We start from the raw sequence: 20,361 nt of genomic DNA on the forward strand, positions 1-20,361 counted from the left end.
ACCAGCTGCCGCCAGCGCCAGGTTGGTCCCATCAACGGCCAAGACACAGAGACTATAAAACCCAGCTCCTGGAAGCTGGGACATCTTATCAATCTTATTTTTCCTTTGGAGAACCTGGCAGGCAACCAAAAGTATCCTGCCCGCACGGCAGAGTCTGGGCAACTTCCCGTGTCGTACTCAATATGCCAAATTCCAGTAACAATGATGGGTTTCATTCTCCTAATCCTGAAAGAGCATTGAAATGGCTCTTTTAAAATCTCAGGGCTAGGAAGAAGACGTTACTGGTGCCTGCTTGAGGAAATCGACGAACAACAGAATGATTGTGATCGTGATTTTTTATATTTTATATTTCATTGCCTAGTAAATACTAAATATTCATTCAGAAATATTTCTGAAACTTTCCACTGCAAAAGAAGTACCTGTGTATGAAAGGACAGAAAAACTGACTGGGCATCAGAGAAGTTTAAAAACTGAAGCACATACTCTACACACAGGAGTTCCAAGTCTGATCACGAGCAGCCTACCCTGAGCATCGTGCCAGAAGCCACCACAGAGGGCATGTTCTCTGCCCAATACAAGTGAAAAATGAAGAGCCTGGGAGGCTAGAGAGAGAGTGCAAGAGTTAAAACACTTGGTTTGCGTGTACCATGTCAAACCCAGCCCCACATATCGTCCTCCAAGCACTGCTGGGAGTGAGTCTCTGAGCACAGAGCAAGGAGTAAGAACCGAGCACAACTGTAAAGAACTATTCCAAGCCAGCCTACCCCCCACACATACACACAATAGAGACACAGAGGCCTGGGGCTAGAGATCAGTGGCAGAGCACACCACGAACACATCCAGGACCCATTGTGCAATTCCTGGCAGCCCTGGCGCACCTGAAGCAATGTCAGGAAGTGACCACCATTTTTCCCCTTTTAAAAAGAAAAAGATGAAAAGGTGTAAAAATAGCAGTTCAGCAGCTGCCTGTGAGTCCTCAGTATGAGCAGGAATCAAGCGCAAAAGGCACAGGAGATACATTTGGGCTACAGAAGTGTTCTTGATTGTAAGTCCCTCCAAAATCACCAAACTATTTCTTGCAATTAGTGAGATACGCATTTAATATCTCAACAACTACTAAAAACACCTTGGGTAGACTTTCTTTGGCCACTTGATTTACTTCTCTCTATAAAATCTCATCTCTGTTTCTAAGAATGGCTTTGAGGATAATTCAGAGCCTCCAGGAGAACTCTTTAAACACACTGAGTGTGTGTGAATGTGTGTGTGTGTGTGTGTGTGTGTGTGTGTGCAATTTTAACACACAGTGCCAGCCTCTGTGTGTTCCATTTCCCAACTAGCTATTTGGGCAAACCAAAGAATAATTCCTGTGAGATGGAAGTCAAGCTGATGAAACTCATGGGTACATCAGTCTTTAGGCTGAAAACTCTGGGGCGCCCTTGGGAAGGGAACAGCCGAAAGACCTAGCAGCCCCACCCACACCCTGCACCTGCCACCATACAAACAGCCCCACTTCACTGCTTCACAACCAATCTCTGAAGAGACGCTGAGCCACCCAGACTTCCTAGTGCAGTGGTTCTTGGGTTGAAAGCTTTGGAGTTCTCATGGGGTCAGGGCGAGCCACCCCCACCTATCCCAGCCCCAGAGCAGCACCTATATCCCACAGCCCCACTGTGTAAATGGTGTAAATCCCAAAGCTTCACCAATCACCTCGGGAGAGACGCCAAGCCAATCCACTGAAACTCACAGGTACACTAGTCTTTGGGCTGAAAACTCTGGGGTGCCCTTGGAGGGGGGTGGGCCAAATTTCTGCCCTGCTGAAGCCCCAGCAGCCACACACACACCCTGCCACTGCCACCACATGAACAGCCCAACTTCATTGCTTCAAATTTCACTGCTTCACTGCATCTCTACAGAGATGCTAAGCTGATGAAACTCCCAGGTAACCTCCAAATTCCACAGTACTCACAGCCCAGTAGGAGCACAGCAAATTAGATGGGAAAGTAGCATCAAAGTCCACTGAGCTCAATAAGCAAAAGCAACAATACAGAAGCTCAACTAAAAACAAACAGCTCAGTAAATCCTCAGGCCTTGACTTTAACAACACCACTGTGAGATATAAAATGTTCACGAACTTTCTCTTACTGTTAAACTTTCACAAAATTCTACTTAATAATTCCACTTTTATTATTCTTTGTTTTTATATTGAAACAGGCATTATAAAATAAATTATTTTGTACCTGCCAAGGGGCAGGTTCAGGAGTACATGGGAAACTGGAAACAATGGCAGAGAGAAGGTCACACTGCTGGTGTGATTGGTGCTGGAATATTGCATACTCAAAACAACTGTATTAGAAACAACTTTATAAACCATGGCATTTAAATGAAGTTTGAAAAATAGGGAAAAAAGATTAATTCCTGAACAATCTGTCAAAAAATATGTTGTGAACCTACAACTAATTAAATCACACAACCCCTCAGCATCTTGGGGGCAACACCATCATCATCATCATCATCACCATCATCACCATCACCACCATCATCACCATCACCATCGCCATCATCATCACCACCACTATCACCATCATCATCACCACCATTATCATCATCACCATCACCATCATCACATCATCATCATCACCATCACCATCATCACCACCATCATCACCATCGTCATCAACCATCAACCATCACCATCACCATAATCACTATCACCACCACCACCACCACCACCACCACCACCACAAAGCTCCACAGTTTGAGAATCTAGTCACCTGCTAGGATTGCCCTAGGGCTATAAATTGGTTTTATGAAAGGTTTGTTTTCAGGACCTTATGCATGTGGTGCCACAAAAACCCACTTCTTTTTTTTCCTTGAGGAAGGAACAAAATATAAAATATAAAGATGGTTCCTAGGTGCCAGTGGAATCCAGGACAAGCTAAAATCTCCACTGAAGAGACTAGGGCACACCCTGGAAATATCCTGGGGCAAACCAGAAACCCCTGTGGGTAAGCTCATGCTCATAGTACAATAATGTAAGTTAAGAATGTGCCTGTTGGGGCCAGACAGATGGTACACTTGTCTTGCAGGCAGTCGACCCATGTTTGATCTCTGGCAATTTATATGGTTTCCGAAGCCCCACCTAAGTGTAGAGTCAGGATATAAGCCCTGAGCACCGCCAGGTTTAACCCAAAAATAAAAACAATATCTGTTAAGGAGGTGCGTGGGGTGGGGAAGGTAATCCGACAACTTGATGGAGGGAAGCTGACATTGGTGGTGGGTGGGGCTGGAACACTTTATGCCTGAAGCTCTATTATGTACACCTTTTGTAAATCATGGCCCCTAATGGACCACCACACACTGTGATAACCACACTGTGATTCTAAAGAACAGATATTTTTTCAGTTAAACTTTTAACACCATGAGACCCAGTGGTTCAACAACCCCTTCCAACAATTTTGGAACCAGAAATCCATGAGGATAAAAAGGATAAAACCCATAAATATTTCTCAGTTCCTGACAAAGGGATTCAGGGTGTGCTCCTGTCAAGTGGAAGGAGGATAAAGCACTTTCACGCAGAAGAGATCATACACTGGGTAGACACTTGCCTTGTATGTGGTAACCCAGGTTGGATCCCTGACATCCCATATAGTCCCCAGAGCCCTGCCAGAGATCACTCCTGAGTATAGTAAGCCCAGAGCACCACTATTGTGTCCCAAAAATCAAAACCAAAAGAGAGCTACATTCAGTTCTAATCTGTTTTTGTGTGTTTTTGAGTTCTAATCTCACCACTGGTCCTCCCACACCCCCCCATCAGCTGAACTCTGACTTTTCTCATTCCCCAAATAGTCAAGCACTATACTGTTGCACTGTCCTCCCATTGTTCATTGATTTGCTCTAGCAGGCACCAGTAAGATCTCCATTGTAAGACTTGCTGTTATTGTTTTTGGCATATCGAATACGCCACGGGGAGTTTGTCAGGCTCTGCTGTGTGGGCAGGATACTCTTGGTATCTTGCTGGGCTCTCCAAGATGGATGGAGAAATCAAACCCAGGTTGGCCGCGTGCAAGGCAAAAGCCCTACCCGCTGTGCTATCGCTCCAGCCCAAATCGTCAAACACTAATTGAAAATACTAACTGGGAAATCATAGTGGAATCCAATCCCCCACCCCATTTCTGTGGACAAGACCACCGAGAGACATGCATCCTCCAACCCCCACTACCCAATCCTGCACACAGAGCTGGGCCTCCTCCTGGTTCCCTGCTTAAACATTTCTCTGACTTTGGGCTGTGCTGGGGGAAAGTCCAAACTCCAAAGTGGCAAGCAAGGCCCTTCATAGTTACCTACAGACCAATCCTCCAATCTCCACCTTATCTCTCCCTTCTCCACCCAACCACCCCATACAAAAGTCGGTATGAGCAAGCTGCAGTTCCCTGAGCATGGAGTATTAGTCACTGTGTGGACACAAGCATGCAGAGCTCACGTCTAGCATTGCTTCATTCAGTCACACGATGACCCCGTGAGCCAAGCGAGGCGGCCGCTGTCACTACCTCCTTGAGGCCCCCTCTGTAGAGGAGGAACAACAGAAGACATGAGAGAACCACTCAGCTTAGCCATCTGATCTCCATACTCCTCCTTTCAAGCCTCTGCCCCCCACCCTGGTCTTCTGAAGGGCCCCAGCCACTACCTGTCTCTAACGACATTCCTCTGCACCAGAGTTAATCATTTTGTACTCACAGGGTACTTTGTACACTTCTCATTAGACATCTGTCACTTTGCATCACCATCACGATTTGCAGACATTTGAATCAACCCATCATACTGTAAACCTAAAAGAATACAGATCGCTTGGGGAGGAGGGCTGGACAACCACCCTTCCTTTCTCCTCTACCTGGAATATCAGGTAGGTGAGAAAACTGCTGAATGACTAAGCATACTGTTATTTACTCTGTGCTGCTCGTTCACTCCTCTCTTCCTACCTGACACATTCCATTTCTATGTCCATATTTCAGAGCCTTCTTGCCTCTGGGCTCCCCTGGGTAATAAACTCATTGGTTCCTTTCTGGTAAACTTTCTAATTCTCTTACTTCGTATGTGCTGCATCATTGCAGTTCTGAAACATATAGCTCTGGGGGTTGCCTTTTCTATTCAGAAAAATCCCTGGCTCCCTGTACTCAGTAGCATATGAATTCCTGAACTGGAATCCCATGATCTGAGCCCCCTCCGACGCCCCCCACCCCAGTTTACCAAACCTCATGATGTCACTCCCGTTCTCTAGATCTAGAAAGCCTAAGCCTATCTGGTCACTGAAATGTCCCACCTTCTTCTTCATAACCCTCTACAGCCACCTCGCCTTTCCTCAACTGAAATTTGGTTAATACTCAAGGGCTGGAGCGACAGTACAGCGACTAACCCAGATTCGATCCCCAGAACCCCATATGGTCCCCTGAATCCCACCAGGAATGACCCCTGAGCGCAGAGCCAGGAGTAAGCCCACTGTAAAAATGTGGTCACCTTACACCATGGCCCAGGAGCAAGAAACTCCTCTGAAACTCTCCCCCACTCTCTAGCATTACAGGTTTGCCTCTTTTATGGAACGTAGTACATTCTGCACAGTTCCTCTGTAACTTAGCTGACTTTAACTTACTCATCATCTCCTTGATATCATCCAGTAAACCTTAGAATAAAAGTTTTCAACCACTGATCCCCATACAACTGCTGGTCTGTAGGGTTAGAGAGGTTGAAAACCAAGGACATACCTCAGTGGGTCATAGTGCAGACCTGTGGTTAAGTATGCCGACCCTCCAGCCGCTGAGTATGCAGACAGGTGTGGAAGTTTGAGGAATGCTGCCTTACAGATAAAATACTTAAGTGTTTTATCTGGTAGCAATACATTTGATTCATTATTGAGTGAACGTAGAAATACTTGGTTTTATTGGAATCCCTAACTCTCATGCATTTATTTCGAACACAAAGCCAAACTAATTATTTGAAAAGTTCAGTTTTATCTGAGACTATGACAACGGAGTATCAAAACTACTTTGAAGGAAAAGGAAAAAAAAAAGAAAGAAATGCTAACTAGCAGTTGAAATCTAAAGAAATCAGGTTACGTGCACGTAGGATAAAATAAATCACCAATCACAAGGGGGACAACCAGTGTTAATTCTGGGTTAAGTGTCTGATATGCCTCACTTCAACTCTTACTAGTCTGGGGCAAATCAAACAACTCTACCTGGCACCCTTGAGAAGACTGAAACAAGAGAAGTTCAACAATTATCCCAATATCACCAAACTTTCAGTAGCAGAGCTAAGACAACAATCAACTGCAAACATTTACCAAAAGATTAATATTCACAGAACACCCTGTGAAGGAGTCACATGGTTTCTCATTTGAAAGATCCTCATCGAGGCCTAGGAGATGCTCAGAGGGCTGGAGGACAGGCACGGCATGTGGGAACCCTGAATATGACCTGTGTCACCGCATGGTCCCCTGAGTACCACCAGGCATGAACCGAAAGCAACATACCAGGAGTAGCTGAGTCGTGCTCAGTGTAACCCCAAATGTAAGTCCATAAGGAAAGAAAAGTTTCCTATAGAGCATAAATCGCACTATCCAAGCCCACTGAGTTTGTACGTAGCACATACAGGTCTCTCTTTGAGGGCTCTCTGACGCCCCCCAAAGGAGTTACTGTGTGCTTAGGGAGGAAAAGCAGCAACAACACAGTGCCTGGCCCTTCTCAAGAGAACAGTTAGGGCTCTCAACAGCAGGAAAGGTAAACTGCATTGGGCGGGGTGGTGCACAGGGCTTACTTTCTTCTGGCTCTCCACTCAGGAATCATTCCTGGCAGGTTCAGGGGACCATATGGGATGAAGGAATCAAACTTGAGTTGGCAGCGGGCAAATGTTCTATTTGCTGTACTTTGTCTCCAGCCCCATAGTGTGATAATGTTGATGAAGTGTCTGTCAGGACTCCTGTTATTCTCAGGCCACTGGGCTTAGAACACGCTTACCACTAGGGGGCAGGACTGTGACACTCATGAGTTGATTTTCTGAACATTCTGATATTCCCAAAGATTATTAAAGCCACATAAATTCCTGTTAAACTGCTGACAATTTTAAAAGATTACTTTGTCACGTTTAGAATATTCCATTGTAAATACATACTCTAAATAAAAATACATTTTCCTTTACTAGAAATTGTGTCATACTTATTTTAAATTCCATTTTCTACAGCTTTTAATTTATTTAATAAAATTGTTTTATTCAGTAAAACAACTTATTGCTGAGCCCGAAAGTTAACAACTTTTATAGTCAACAATAACCACAGATTAACCTACTATTAAATGTAAGTACAACCTCTGAATGGTAGAATTATCAAATAAGCAAATAAAAATGATATACTGTACATTAAAATAGAGTAAAAACAACTTTCTTTTTCTGTAATGAGCCACTAAACAAAAACTTTTGAACCCATAATGGTTAAAATTATTGCAATTCTTCATATGTTTTCATTTCATTTTTGATTTTTTCCTCCCTAAATGTCAAATAAAGGGAATGTTTCATTTTATATTTTACAAACACTTCTTTCCCAGTTGACAGAGAAGATTGCAATGTATAAAATGTAAACTGAGCAAAACCATCACAGACTTTTAAAATTTAATATTTACTTTGAAAGAAGGGCTGGAGCGATAGCACAGCGGTACGGTGTTTGCCTTGTACACAGCCAACATGGCCGACCCGAGTTCGATTTCTCCGCCCCTCTCAGAGAGCCCGCACGGCAGAGCCTGGCAAGCTACCCGTGACGTATTTGATAAGCCAAACACAGTAACAACAAAGTCTCCAATGGAGACGTTACTGGGCCCGCTTGAGCAAATCAATGAACAACGGGAGGACAGTATGACGGTGTGACTTTGAAAGAAAATCAGAGAAAGGGTCAGACTGACAGTACAGCAGGTGGAATGTTTGCCTTGATTGTGGTCAACCTGGATTTGATCCAGGGCATCCCATATGGTTCCCTGAGCCTTGCCAGGAGTGATCCCTAAGCAGAGAGCGAGGAATAAGCCCTGAGCACTGCTGGGTGTGGACCCAAATCAAAAACAAACAAACAATAAAAGAACAAGAGGAAGCTTGATGGCTACATAGAAATTTTGTGGAAATGCACGGCAAAGCCTGGCAAGCTACCCGTGACGTATCTGATAAGCCAAACACAGTAACAACAAAGTCTCCAATGGAGACATTACTGGGCCCGCTCGAGCAAATCGATGAACAACGGGAGGAGAGTACAGTACTACACTGCATGCAGATTTGACATGTGTACTCTTGAAGGAATTTTGTAGAATTATCAACATCTACACAATTTTCACGCTAACCTTTAACATCAAGAACCTTCTAGATCTGCACAAATCCTCCATGAGTAGAGCTGGTGGCAGAAATAAGAATCCATCTCAGCCTCACCAGGAGAGCCCAGACAGGTTTGGGACTCAGTCAATTCTTCGACCACAGTCTGCAGGACTGAAAGCTTTTCCCAAGGCTGGCAACCAGCCCTGTCCTTACAACTATCCCACAAGGCTTCTCTGGAAATATGCAAGGGAGTGAACAGACAAAACTCCTAGAAGGTGACCAGCCCTGAGATTTCCCCATAAGCCTCCCTCCACAGAAAGTCAGGCGGTCACTCCTCCTGGTGCCTGGGATTCTTGAGGCTGACTGTGACACACAGGCTTCTCTTGCTAAGTTTCTCTGTGTAGCAAAAATACAGAGCAGCTTGGAGACAGACCTGGCTTCTGGGCATGAAGGCAAAACTCAGTTCCTCCCCAGGGGCTGGGGCAAGACTGGGACGTTAAGGGCTGATTTACTAAGGCGAGAGCCAATTTATACCTGTGGTGCATTTGGGGGAGTGATCTGCAACAGGTGTGTGGACAGGCTTCCTCCTCTCTCAGCTCTGTAGGGGGTGCCAGTGAATGCAGTTATAAAGGGAAGATCATGCAGAGAAGGAAAATGAATGAGATGCCTGACCCGCAGGAAAAGAACACTGCTCCTGAAGCTTCAACAGCTACCAGTTATAGAAGCAGTGGAGGTTTCAGTTCCACCCTGAAAACAGAACGCTCAGAGAAATTTCTTTAAAGCAGGGGGTGACAGAAACCAAACCTCGCCATTACGGCAAAGAAACTTCTTTAAGGCCAGACACCTCACTGGAATGGGGCGAGGGGGAAGTGGGAGGGAAAAGGAAAGCTCTGAGAAATCGTTCAAAGGATAGGGCTCTTGCCTTGCGCGCTGCTGGCTCCTGGGTTCGATTCCCCAGCACCGCATATAGTTCCCCCCCCAAACCCAGCCCACCCCCCAGGAGTTATCTGAGCGCAGAGTCAGCAGTAAACCCTGAGACCACAGGGTGCGACTCAAACGCTAAAAGAGCGGGGAGGGGGGAGGGAAGACACTGCCACTAACATCCACGCTGGGGACGGACATGGAGCTCAGCTGCAGGTTCAGTGGCATTGCACAGGGTTTCACAGATGCCACACATTCCCCAGGGACAGGAGGTCAACAACATCTCGCCGAGTTCCAGGCGCTCGCCGGGCCCTGCTCATTCTCCAGGAGACGGGCACGAGACTCGGAACTCGCAGGGCAACGCCAGGGTAGACACCCACAGCAGCATTACCCGGACAAGCCCAGTCCTTACCTCTTCTCTCCCTTCCTCCCTGGGACTCGATGGGGCATGGTTGCCGGCCGGGTCTAGAAGGCCATCATCGTCGCTCCTGCTGGATGCAGAATCCCGGAGGGATGAGGGCACCTGGGCTCCGTCTTCACCAGTCACCGCGCTCAAGGGCCGCGAGCTGAGGCTGCGGAGACCCCCAGCACACGGGCTCTGCGGACTGCGGGGCTTGGGCGTGGCGGGCCTGGGCGGGGAGATCAGGTGTTCGGGATCCCCGGGAGCCGGGCGGCCGGGTTTCTGGGCATCCGACAGCTCTCCACGCCTTTCCTGAGCTGAGCTGGATGCGGCCGCGCTTCCCGGCGCAGCTGAGCTGGATGCTGCATCACCGGCTCCTGGTCCAGCGTCTGCGGACGCAGATGCCGCGGGGGGTGCGGGTTCGAGGGGAAACACCGCCGTGTCCACGTCCACCACGGGCACGGACCCGAAGTCCACGGCTGCGTACACGCTGTGCAGGGATGCCGATCGGCCCCTGCGCGCCTGCTCGCTGCCCGCCGACGCGCGGCGAGAGTAGTCGTCGTGCAGCGCGCTGCGGGGCCGGGGCTTCGGCGGGGGCTCCCGGGCCGCCTCCCTCCGCCAGGCGCCCTCGGCCGAGCCGCTCACCAGCCTCAGGACGCGGACCGGGCTCTTCCAGCGCTTGGTGCTTCTCTCCGAGCCCCCCGAGCGCTCCGAGTCGGCCGACGAGCTGCTCAGCGTCCTCCGGGGGGCCGGCTGGTCCCGCGCGCTCTTGAGCTCGGCCAGGCTGGCGGCGAACTTGCGCTTGCAAGTGCTCTGCGCCGGGGAGCGCGCGCCGTCCGAGCTCCGGCTCCTGGGGCCGGCGGGGCCCGGGGCGCGGGGCGGCGGCGCGTCGGCGTCCAGCAGGCGGATGCGGCCCAGGCCGTAGGCGCGGCGCAGGCTGCGGGAGCGGTGCGTGCTGCGCTGGAAGGCGTCGTCGGCCGTCTCCTCCGGGTCCGAGCCGTCCGACGCGCCCGCGCGCGCGGGGGAGGGGCCCCGGGCCGGCGGGCAGGCGCAGGGCGCGCCGTTGGGGACGGACTTCGGCGGCCCCGGCGCTGCGGTGCTGTCCCGCGCCCCGCGCGCCCCGTCGCCGCGGCTCTGGATGCCCTGCAGCACGGACGCCTTGAGCCGCTTGAACGAGCCCGCCTTGCGGAGGGACGCGAGCGCCGTCCAGGTGGACGCGCTGCGCACCAGCACCACGGAGCGGGGCCGCTCGGCGCCGGCCAGCCGCGGGCGGCCCCCCGACAGCAGACGCAGGAGCTTGGCCGCGCTGGGCCGCGCTTCCCGGGCGTCCGCCGCGCCGCAGCCGCCGTTCTCACACGTCGGGGCGGGCCCCGCGCCGGGCCCCGCCGCCGCCGCCGCCCGCCCGCCGCCGCCCTGCCGGGCTGCGCTCATGCTCTCCCGGCTCGCGTGCGCGTCGGCGGGCGCCGGCCCCCAACTGCTCTCGCCGTCCTCGCGGTCGTCGCGGTCGTCGGGGTCGTCGGCCCTCCGGGGCGCAGCCGCCTGGCTCGCACGCCCGCTGCAGCGCGCATCCGGCTCCGGCTCCTCGGCGCGGGGCAGCGCCTGCAACGCAAAACACAGCGCAGTGAGCACCCCTTGCAGAGATGGGGCAGAGGGGAAGGATGCGGGCTGTTGGGAAAAAAAGATAAATTCTGGGTGATGCATTCAAACAGGGCCGTAATCTCTTGGATTTGCTGAGCTTGTTTAAGTAAAAACCTTTGATATAGAAAGACTGCACTCATCTGGGGAATATAAAGTAAAAGAATGGGAGACGAACACCCAAGAATAGTTGAGATAAGTACTAGGAGGTCTGCTCCACGGCTTGGAAGCTGGCAGCACATGCTGGGGGGAAAAGCAGCTCAGATAGAGAAGGGAACACCAAGAAAAGGGTGTTTGGAGGACTTACTCGGGATGCGAGATGTGTGCTAAAGTAGTCTATAGATGGAACACTATGTCCACTCAATACCGCTATTGCAAAGCACAACACCCAAAAGGAAAGAGAGAGCAGAAAGGAATGCCCTGCCACAGAGGCAGGGTGGGGTGGGGGGTGGGTGGGAGGGCTACTGGGATCATTGGTGGTGGAGAATGGGCACTGCTGGTGGAGGGATGGGTACTCGATGGCTGTATAACTGCAATCCAAGCAGGAAAGTTTGTAAATCTACAACTCATGGTGTTTCACTAATAACGGTTGGTCGGTCCTCCCATTGTTCAACGATTTGCTCTGGTGGGCCCAGTAACGTCTCCATCATGAGACTTGTTGTTACTGTATTTGACATATCGAATACGTCACGGGCAGCTTGCCAGGCTCTGCTGTGCGGGCAAGATACTCTCGGTAGCTTGCCAGGCTCTCCGAGGGGGGCGGAGGAATCGAACTCGGGTCGGCCATGTTGGCTGCGTGCAAGGCAAATGCCCTACCGCTGTGCTATATAATAATAATAATAAACCTTTGATAAACAGTAGGAATGGAAAAAATAAGCCCAGATATCCACTCAACTATCTTCTTTCGTTATTTGAAATGGAAGATCTTAATTATGAAACACTGCACATAAAAGCTATCCGAAGTATGTGGCTGTGAATTGGCAGCCCACGTGGAACTCAACATAGCTTAAGTGGGTTCGGTGTAATGAGGAACAAGATGCATTCAGCTGCTTGTTCTCTATGAAGTGCCCCAGAAGGAGCAGGAGTGACAGTACAAGCCTTGCACCTAGCAGACAGGGGTTCATGCCCCTCTTCTCCCCTTCCCCAATATGGTTCATTGAGCTCCGGTAGAAGTGATCCCTGAGCAAGGAGCAGGAGTAAGCCCTGAGCACGGCAGATACCCCAAAAGAGAGAGCTACAACCAATGTGTTACCACCTGGAAGATTCTGTGAATCTTCAACCATCAAGATAACAGGGGGCAAGGGAGGGTGATACTGAAGGACCAGGAATCCAGACACAATGACTTAGACCAAATACTGTCCCTCTCCTTCCTCTCACAAGCCCTGAGGCCCCCAATTTGTGTCCACACTCTTTCCCCAAACCAGAATCCCTTATGGGCCCTGCTCATGGTCTGCTCAGTCTTCTAGAATGGGCTTAGAGCCCTGCGCTCAATGAATGACTAGGGAGGGAGGAAAGGTAAGTGGAAGAGAGGGAAGGATGGTGAGAGAGGGAGGGAGGGAGGAAGGAAAGAAGGAAGGAAGGAAGGAAGGAAGGAAGGATGGAAGGAAGAGAAGTAAGGAAGAAATGAAGGGAGAAAGAAAGAAGGAAGGGAGGGAAAGAAGGAAGGAAGGGAGGGAGGGAAAGGGAGGAAGGAAAGGGAAGGAAGGGGAAGGAAGGGAGGAAAAGAGAAGGAAGGAAGGAAGGAAGGAAGGAAGAGAAGTAAGGAAGAAAAGAAGGGAGAAAGAAGAAGGGAGGGAGGGAGGGAGGGAAGGAAGGAAGGAAGGAAGGAAGGAAGGGAGGGAGGGAGGGAAGGAAGGAAGGGAGGGAGGGAGGGAGGGAGGGAGGAAAGGAGGGAGGTAAGGAGGAAGGGTGGGAGGGAAAGAGAAGGAAGGGAGAAAGGAAGGAGAAAGGAGAAGGAAGGGAGGAAAAGAAGGAAGGAGAAGGAAGGAAAGAAGGAAAAAAGGAAGCTGATGACCACAAAAAGCTATTTAGCTGCCTCCACTTGTCCACATGTGGCCCCCAATACTGACTGCTTATTTGTTTTGTTTAGGAGCCAAGCCTGGTGGTGCTACTTCAGTGCTCAGGGGCTAATCCAGCTCGGTGCTTTGGGGTCTACTTGGTGTTCAGATCGCAGGCAGTGACTCCCAAAAGGACAGCACAGCCCCACAGTCCTTTAAGCTATCCCACAGGCACCTAGGAGATTCTGCTTTTAGTTCAACTCTCCACAAAGCACGAATACAAACCTACAAACTCAACAGAGTAACTGTAACTGATTCTCAGGACAACCAAGTGGCATGGTCAGGCTGAGTACTTCTTGGGAAACTGCTGTAGTTGTCGCAGCTAAAACCGACATTCCTTTTTGGCTGCTTCAAACGAATGCACAAAGAATGCACAGGGGCAGCGCAGAGCAGACCCCAGCTTCGGTGCTTTGTGACATGGCCCTGATCTAAGTCCCAGCACTGGGCAAGATAACTGTCAAGGTAAGCAACAGTATGGACAGAGGACAGGGTGACAGAATTTGAGGTTAAGTCCTGATTGGACTCCTCCCTCTTAGAAGAAATGTTGAGTTCACAGAGTCTCTTCCTTCTGTTCTCCCAAATCTCTAAGTTCCTTTTGCATGTACTCCAACATCATGACCAGAGAAGAGGAATTTCTGAGGAGGCGAAGACCCCTGCCTCTGGGGCTTCTGGCTGGACATATCCCTTCCAGGACTGCTGTGCAGTGGGGCTGGGGCTCAGCGTGGAGCTTGGGTCTTGCCTGGGTAAGGTTCTGGGTTGCAGCGCAGCACCACAAAAAAAAAAAAAAAAAAAACCAACAAAACCCAACTTGCCTGTGCACTGATGGGGTCTCCACAAACCCTGTGCAATTAAGATCCTTTTATTTGGGGGGACCTTGCCAGCAGTGTGGGGGCCACTGGGACTACACACAGCAGCACTGGGTGGCTCTGGGTGCTCTAGCCCTTCGAGCTAGCGTCCCGGCCCCTGCATCTTAACCCTCCAATGAAGAAAGAATATGGAGTCCCCCAGACTGAGGCTGGGTGGCAACTCTACTGTCAGTGACCCAAAATGTCCATCCAGCCTCGCCTGCTCTAGGAGGGACATGGGATTATCATAGTCTCAGCTTTTCTGAGCTTGAAAGGAAGCTGTTCTCCCCACACAGCTGGGGCCAGTCGTGGGTCATGCAGTGCAAAGGCTCTTTCCGTGGCTGGCATGGGCACTGGGGACAGTCCAGCACCCAGCACCACCTGGCATCACAACTAGAAAGCACCTTGGGATATGAGACAGTGGAGGTGAAGCTGGCCGCTGGCCTGAGGACTCAAGGAGTGCGGGGAGGGTCTGATTTAACGCAGAGTCGTCTGAGCCCAAAGATATGTGCTGGCCCCATGAGGATTCAGACAGAGAGATGTGATGGTTCAGCTGAAAGGGAGATGGGCATGCGCAGAAGAGAGGCGGGAGCCTCGCCTGATGGGGAGGCAGGAAGTGAGGTGACCAGCTGCCTCCCAGGAGATGCTCTCCCACCGGTCACCCGATCAGCCTCAGGGCTCTCAGGGCTCAAACCAGGAATGTGATGTTCACACTAGTAACCCAACAGCAAGTAGAATATGGGTAGCACAGGGGCTTTCAGGAGCTCTCAGGGGTTAAGACCAGGAACATTCTGGTCACACTAGTAACCCAGCAGGAAGTAGGGCAGAATGGCTCACGGTAAAGCAGTGATCAGAATAAAAGATGGACTTGTTGGATTCAACTGTCAGGAGTCCCTTAAGCTAACACGGTGAGATTTAGCTACAGGGGTCAGGTTATTTGTGAATACTGGGACCCCACTTGTGGATACAGGGGTCTTGTAAGTTGCTTCATCAGAACCTACTGGGATGGTTTCCTTCAGAACGAAACTATGAGGCCCCTAAGAAGCAGCTTGATGGTATCTATACACTTTGATTATTTAGAATATACTGATGTGAAGTTGTAGCCATTATTCTGTTTTGTTAATATCTATCCCAATGTAATTCATCATTCTGTATTACCATGTGTTTTTATTTTATTTTATTTTTTTTTTTTGCTTTTTGGGTCACACCCGGCAATGCACAGGGGTTACTTCTGGCTCTGCACTCAGGAATTACCCCTGGCGGTGCTCAGAGGACCCTATGGGATGCTGGGAATCGAACCTGGGTTGGCCGCGTTCAAGGCAAACGCCCTACCCGCTGTGCTATCACTCCAGCCCCTACCATGTGTTTTTAATGTGAAAATTCTTAGACTCCCCCCCCCCCCCCCACACACACACACACAACTCTGGAAAGTCTAAGTATTTACTCCAACTTGTTTTAAGTTTTAGTAGAGGTCTAGTTAAACACAGAGAAAATTTAGTATCAAATCAGGACAACATGCTTTTGAAAATACCAGAGACCCTTACACAGAAGGTGTCTCACGCTTCTAGTCTCCAAAATCTTTAGGCTCCTTCCTATGCACCCGGAGAGGCGGGATTTCCAAGGAAGTTCCATTTCCTTTGAGCAGCTGAATACCATGATTGTTGTCAAATGCTTGGAAGAAAACCGAAAACCAAGAAAAGCTTCTCCTGGAATTTCTGAGTAGCATACCATGTTGTATTATTTAGAACTAGTACTTTGACCTCTATTAACAAGGGGAACAATTCAATCAGTGGTTTTGTGCCAAGTCTTGTAAATTGTATGAGCTCAGCCTGACATATTTATGAACAGAATTGGAAGGAAGAATTTTAGGAGGGGATATTGTGAAATCTATTGTCTACAAGTGAGAGTCTGGGGTAAATGAATTTGAATAGATTTCCTTTCAGCTGTAATGAGAATGCTCTGGAAACATCTCTCACGGGACAATTTTTAAATTAAGAATTGGTACTTGATTGGGAATATATACCAAGTTAAATACTAGGTTAAATACACAAACAAGATGACTGTTAAAATATGTTCCTACTAAGTGACAGGCAAAACAGGAAAAAACATCTAAAGAGTGAACAGAGCCAAAGTATTGCTCCCTGACCCACAGCACTGCAGAGCTCTGGGGAACATCAAGGCCTGATTGTTAAGATGAGGCCACAGGGGTCCGATGGGTCTGAGAAACACAAGCACCAAGTGACTGCAGATGAACACTGAACTGGCCCAGCACAGTCCCCTGCTGGCCTGCGGCAAAAGCATGAAGTGACCGCAGCTGAATGCTGTGAGCTGGCCCAGCACTGCCCCCTTCTGGTCCGAAGGAGGACTGCCGGCTGTCCTCTAGATGTCTCTCTCCAATTCTCATTGGCTTTTGTCTTTAATTTTTTTAGTTGATTGATATTCTGTGATTTACAATACCGTTAATAATGGTTTCTCATACACCTAATCCCAACACCGCCAAGGCTCCCAATACTCCTCCCTCTCAATCCCCCCAACTCAGTTGTGTTGCCTTTGGCTCTTTGTTGCTCCCTTGAAGTCCCACATATGATGAGAGAGATCTTCCTGTATCCCTTTCCTTCCAACTGCCTTCCCTCAACAGCGTGGCACCCTCTAGTTACATTCATGTTGCTGCAAGTTGCATGATTATGTTATTTCTCAGAGCTGCAAAGTATTCCATTGTGTATGTGTGTTTGTGTGTGTGTGTGTATATATATATGTATATACACATACACACACACACACATAAGCTGTGACAACTTCTTATAGATCTCATCGGTCCTCAAAGTTTCTTTCTACAGTGCATCCCTACAATACCTGCTCATCATGTACCACCATCGCCTTACTTTTACCACTTAAAAAGTGCTTCTGAGAGCCAGAAAGATGGTACATGGTTAAGACACTTGTCTTACATGCAGCTGCCTCAGGTCCAATCCACATCACAGGGTTCCCAGAACCCCACCAGAAGAGACCCCTAAGCACAGAGAGCCAGGAATAAACACTGAGCACAGCCAGGTGAGGCCCCCCAAACCTAAATAAATAGATGAAAGGTCTGTCTACATGGACAGCTGCAAGGGCCTTCTGATAAATCTGCCTGTCAGCCGTTCTCACCTGTGACTTCCCCATGGTATCCTTCTCAGACTGCAAAGATTCTCACTGCATGTAATGTTCCAGGCTGCTGAAGGAACTCGAGACGATGGATCTCCTCAAGCTAGCACACAATCCCTTTCAGCCTAGCCATGTGGAATTACTTCCCATGATCCTTTCCCATGCAGTAGAGCTTTTGTGTATGTCTGCGTCTGCTCTCAGATTCTCTCCCAGTCATGTCTTTCTGTATTGTGGTGAGAGATTCCCAGGCTCCCCGGACAGATGGCTTCCGGCCAGAGCAGCCAATGAGAAAAGCATAGTGGGAGATGAGAGAAGGATTAAAAACAGGATTACTCGTAAAGTGTTTCTGCAGCAGCCAGGGGACCACATTCAGTGCCAGGGACGGAACCAGGGTTAGCTACCTGCAGGACAAGCACCTTAACCCCTGTACTCTCTCCTTTCCCTTTGTAAACTTCTTATCCATAAATTAAGGATAAATGTATAATATGTAGGTTGAGAATAATCAAGCCAAATAGTCATATTAAACTAACCCATTTATAGATTATGTGTCTGTGAAATGAATACACAAGTTACTTAACTATCATTAAGTCAAGATGGATATTAAAAAATGTTCAGATGTGGGCTGAGACATTGCTCAGTGGTAGATCATTTGCCTTAAAGGTGTGTGGTCCTGCAAAAAAAAAGCAAAACCCCCACAATGTGTGGCTAAAATAAATTTGGATAAATATTAAAACATCAGTTAATAGTTTTACTTTATTTCAATTATATAGAATTTGGAGCGATAGCACAGCGGTAGGGCGTTTGCCTTGCACACAGCCAACATGGCCGACCCGAGTTCGATTCCTCCGCCCCTCTCGGAGAGCCCAGCAAGCTACCGAGACTATCTCGCCCGCAGGGCAGAGCCTAGCAAGCTCCCTGTGACGTATTCGATATGCCAAACACAGTAACAACAAAGTCTCCAATGGAGACGTTACTGGGCCCGCTCGAGCAAATCGATGAACAACGGGAGGGCCTTTACCTTACCTTTACCTTTATTTGAGACAACCTGAAATTGAGTTAACTGAAGTTTAATAGAAAGAAAGATTTTAAGGATGGCTTCATTAGCTGAGACTCCACATTTTATTCTCCCTCTCTCTTCCTTGCCTTGCTTTATTCATTCTAAAATGTTTTCCAGAGCCCTCCTGAAAACAAGATTCTAACCAGAAAACAGAATTTCTAAACTTTCTAGAACCTCCGGTTATGAACAGATTGCATTTTAAAGGGTTACCTATGGGAAATCCACTTCTCTATAGTCTGACATTACATATATATATGTGTACACACACATACACACACATATATATAAATAATCCAGACTATATGTAGTTCAGACTAAAGAGAAAATTGAACTGTACCCTCATCTATAATACTTTCAGGTCAGGAGAAAAGTCAACTAGAGACTCTGGGCTCTAGTTCTGACAGGGAAGTTCCTTTCCCCACTCCCCAGCTCTTTATGAAAACCTCCCACCCTCTCCTTCCCACCCCCTGCGCACACCTCAACAGGGGTGAAGGAGATCCCCGGGGGTCCAGCACCCTCAGAGTCTCTTTCTGAATACTAAGACACTGGCTTGCAAAGAGGGTGACTGACTCTGTTCAATGTCCAATCAGGATGTGTTTGAAAATGGAGAGTCTAAAGACATCAAGCGTGGATGAGACCAGATCATCGTCTCTTTGAGAATAGTGTCAACTCTGTCCAAGCGCAGGGCTGTCCTGGCTTGCCTTATCTGGGTTACTGGGCTAAGCCACATTCCTGTGGGCGAGAATGGGGTTTCTCAATGGAGCTGGATGTTTGCTCTGTCAATCCTGTGGGGCAGCGGGGGTGGAGAAAATGAACATTTACACAGACAAACCTTACAAACAAGACAGGAAAATCTTTTGTCTCTGAAGTCAGGGGTCAGGTGGGTCAGGCAGGAGGAGGAGGGTGTCTGGAGAGCAGACATGATGCTCAACACTGTCCTTCCCTGCCGTGACCAAGCCACTGCTCACCAAGCCACAGCCTCTGGTTCTCTCCGCTTAAAACCTCAAAGGGGAATGAGCCCTGAGACACTGGGCCACAAGATGGCTTATGCTGTGACTCCTTGGACTTCATCCCTATCTACCTCCATCCACTGGTTATAAGGCTAAACAGCAAGTGCCAAGCTCCATACTGAGGGCGACCTAAGATTGCGGTCAGTGCCCTAAGTGACATCACGGGAGAACTACAGCTGATGCCATAAGTGACATCAATAATGAAGACCTGCAACCGATACCAGAAGTGATGTCACAGAAGTCCTACAACTGATGCCCCACCCCTGATGCCGTAAGTGACATCAGCAAAACTCTGCAACCAACATTAGAGATGTTGGAACCTGTACCGCTGCTGCTCTAAGCATTCAGAGCTAAAACAATTAAAACAGTTTCTTAGATGGGTGGGTCTAATCCAAAAGGTCACTGGAACAAAGACACTGAGGCAGACTCAGCAGCATCCAGAGTCCTGCATCACTGTGCTCAGTCTGAAACGTTGCAGGCTGCAGAGAAGGTTCTAGAAGGATCATGTGGTTTGTACATTGAGTGCTGGGGTAAACATTCTTAATAACTGTTTGTACATACATGTAGCTGTGTTGTTTTTTTCCCTGAACGACTCAAGATTCTTGTTTTTGTTTTCAAGAAAAGTAGTGGGTTTATAAGCACAGAACACGGTTCTGAACATTGTGTTCTGGGGAAAAGATCAACTTCCAGCTTGCATTTCCAACCATGAGCCGATTAGGCCTGGTGAGAGAATGTCACAGCATTGCTCTGTTATTGTCACTCAAGAGAGAGGTCCGGAGAGTCCCTTCACACTCCACGCTCCACTGCCTGTTCCGTTCTGGCTGGGTATTCCCACTTAGTCTTCATCCGAAAGCAGCTGCCGAGTGGCAGACAGGATACTGTGAACGGTTTCCTTCCACGTGAACTGAAAGCTGCATTTCCCCAAGAGGCTCTGTCCTTCCCGACACCATCTCCC

General features: G+C 48.9%; 2 protein-coding genes across 2 annotated transcripts in view; both read right to left on the reverse strand.

Annotated features, from left to right (window-relative positions):
• The window catches only part of SPATA13 (spermatogenesis associated 13), an 80,001-nt gene extending 70,292 nt beyond the window's left edge, over positions 1 to 9,709 (reverse strand). Inside the window, exon 1 of the mRNA XM_056132762.1 lies at positions 9,671 to 9,709. The gene's annotated coding sequence lies outside the window, so the exon portion shown is untranslated. The remainder of the gene's footprint in view (positions 1 to 9,670) is intronic.
• On the reverse strand, positions 9,575 to 11,089 carry LOC130040719 (arf-GAP with GTPase, ANK repeat and PH domain-containing protein 2-like). Its single transcript, XM_056132710.1, has one exon. The coding sequence runs from the start codon at positions 11,087 to 11,089 to the stop codon at positions 9,575 to 9,577; it is 1,515 nt and encodes a 504-aa protein (XP_055988685.1).
• Between the last annotated feature and the right edge of the window lie 9,272 nt (positions 11,090 to 20,361).

The sequence above is a fragment of the Sorex fumeus genome, unplaced genomic scaffold, assembly GCF_029834395.1.
Source record: "Sorex fumeus unplaced genomic scaffold, SorFum_2.1 ptg000095l, whole genome shotgun sequence".
NCBI lineage: Eukaryota > Metazoa > Chordata > Mammalia > Eulipotyphla > Soricidae > Sorex > Sorex fumeus.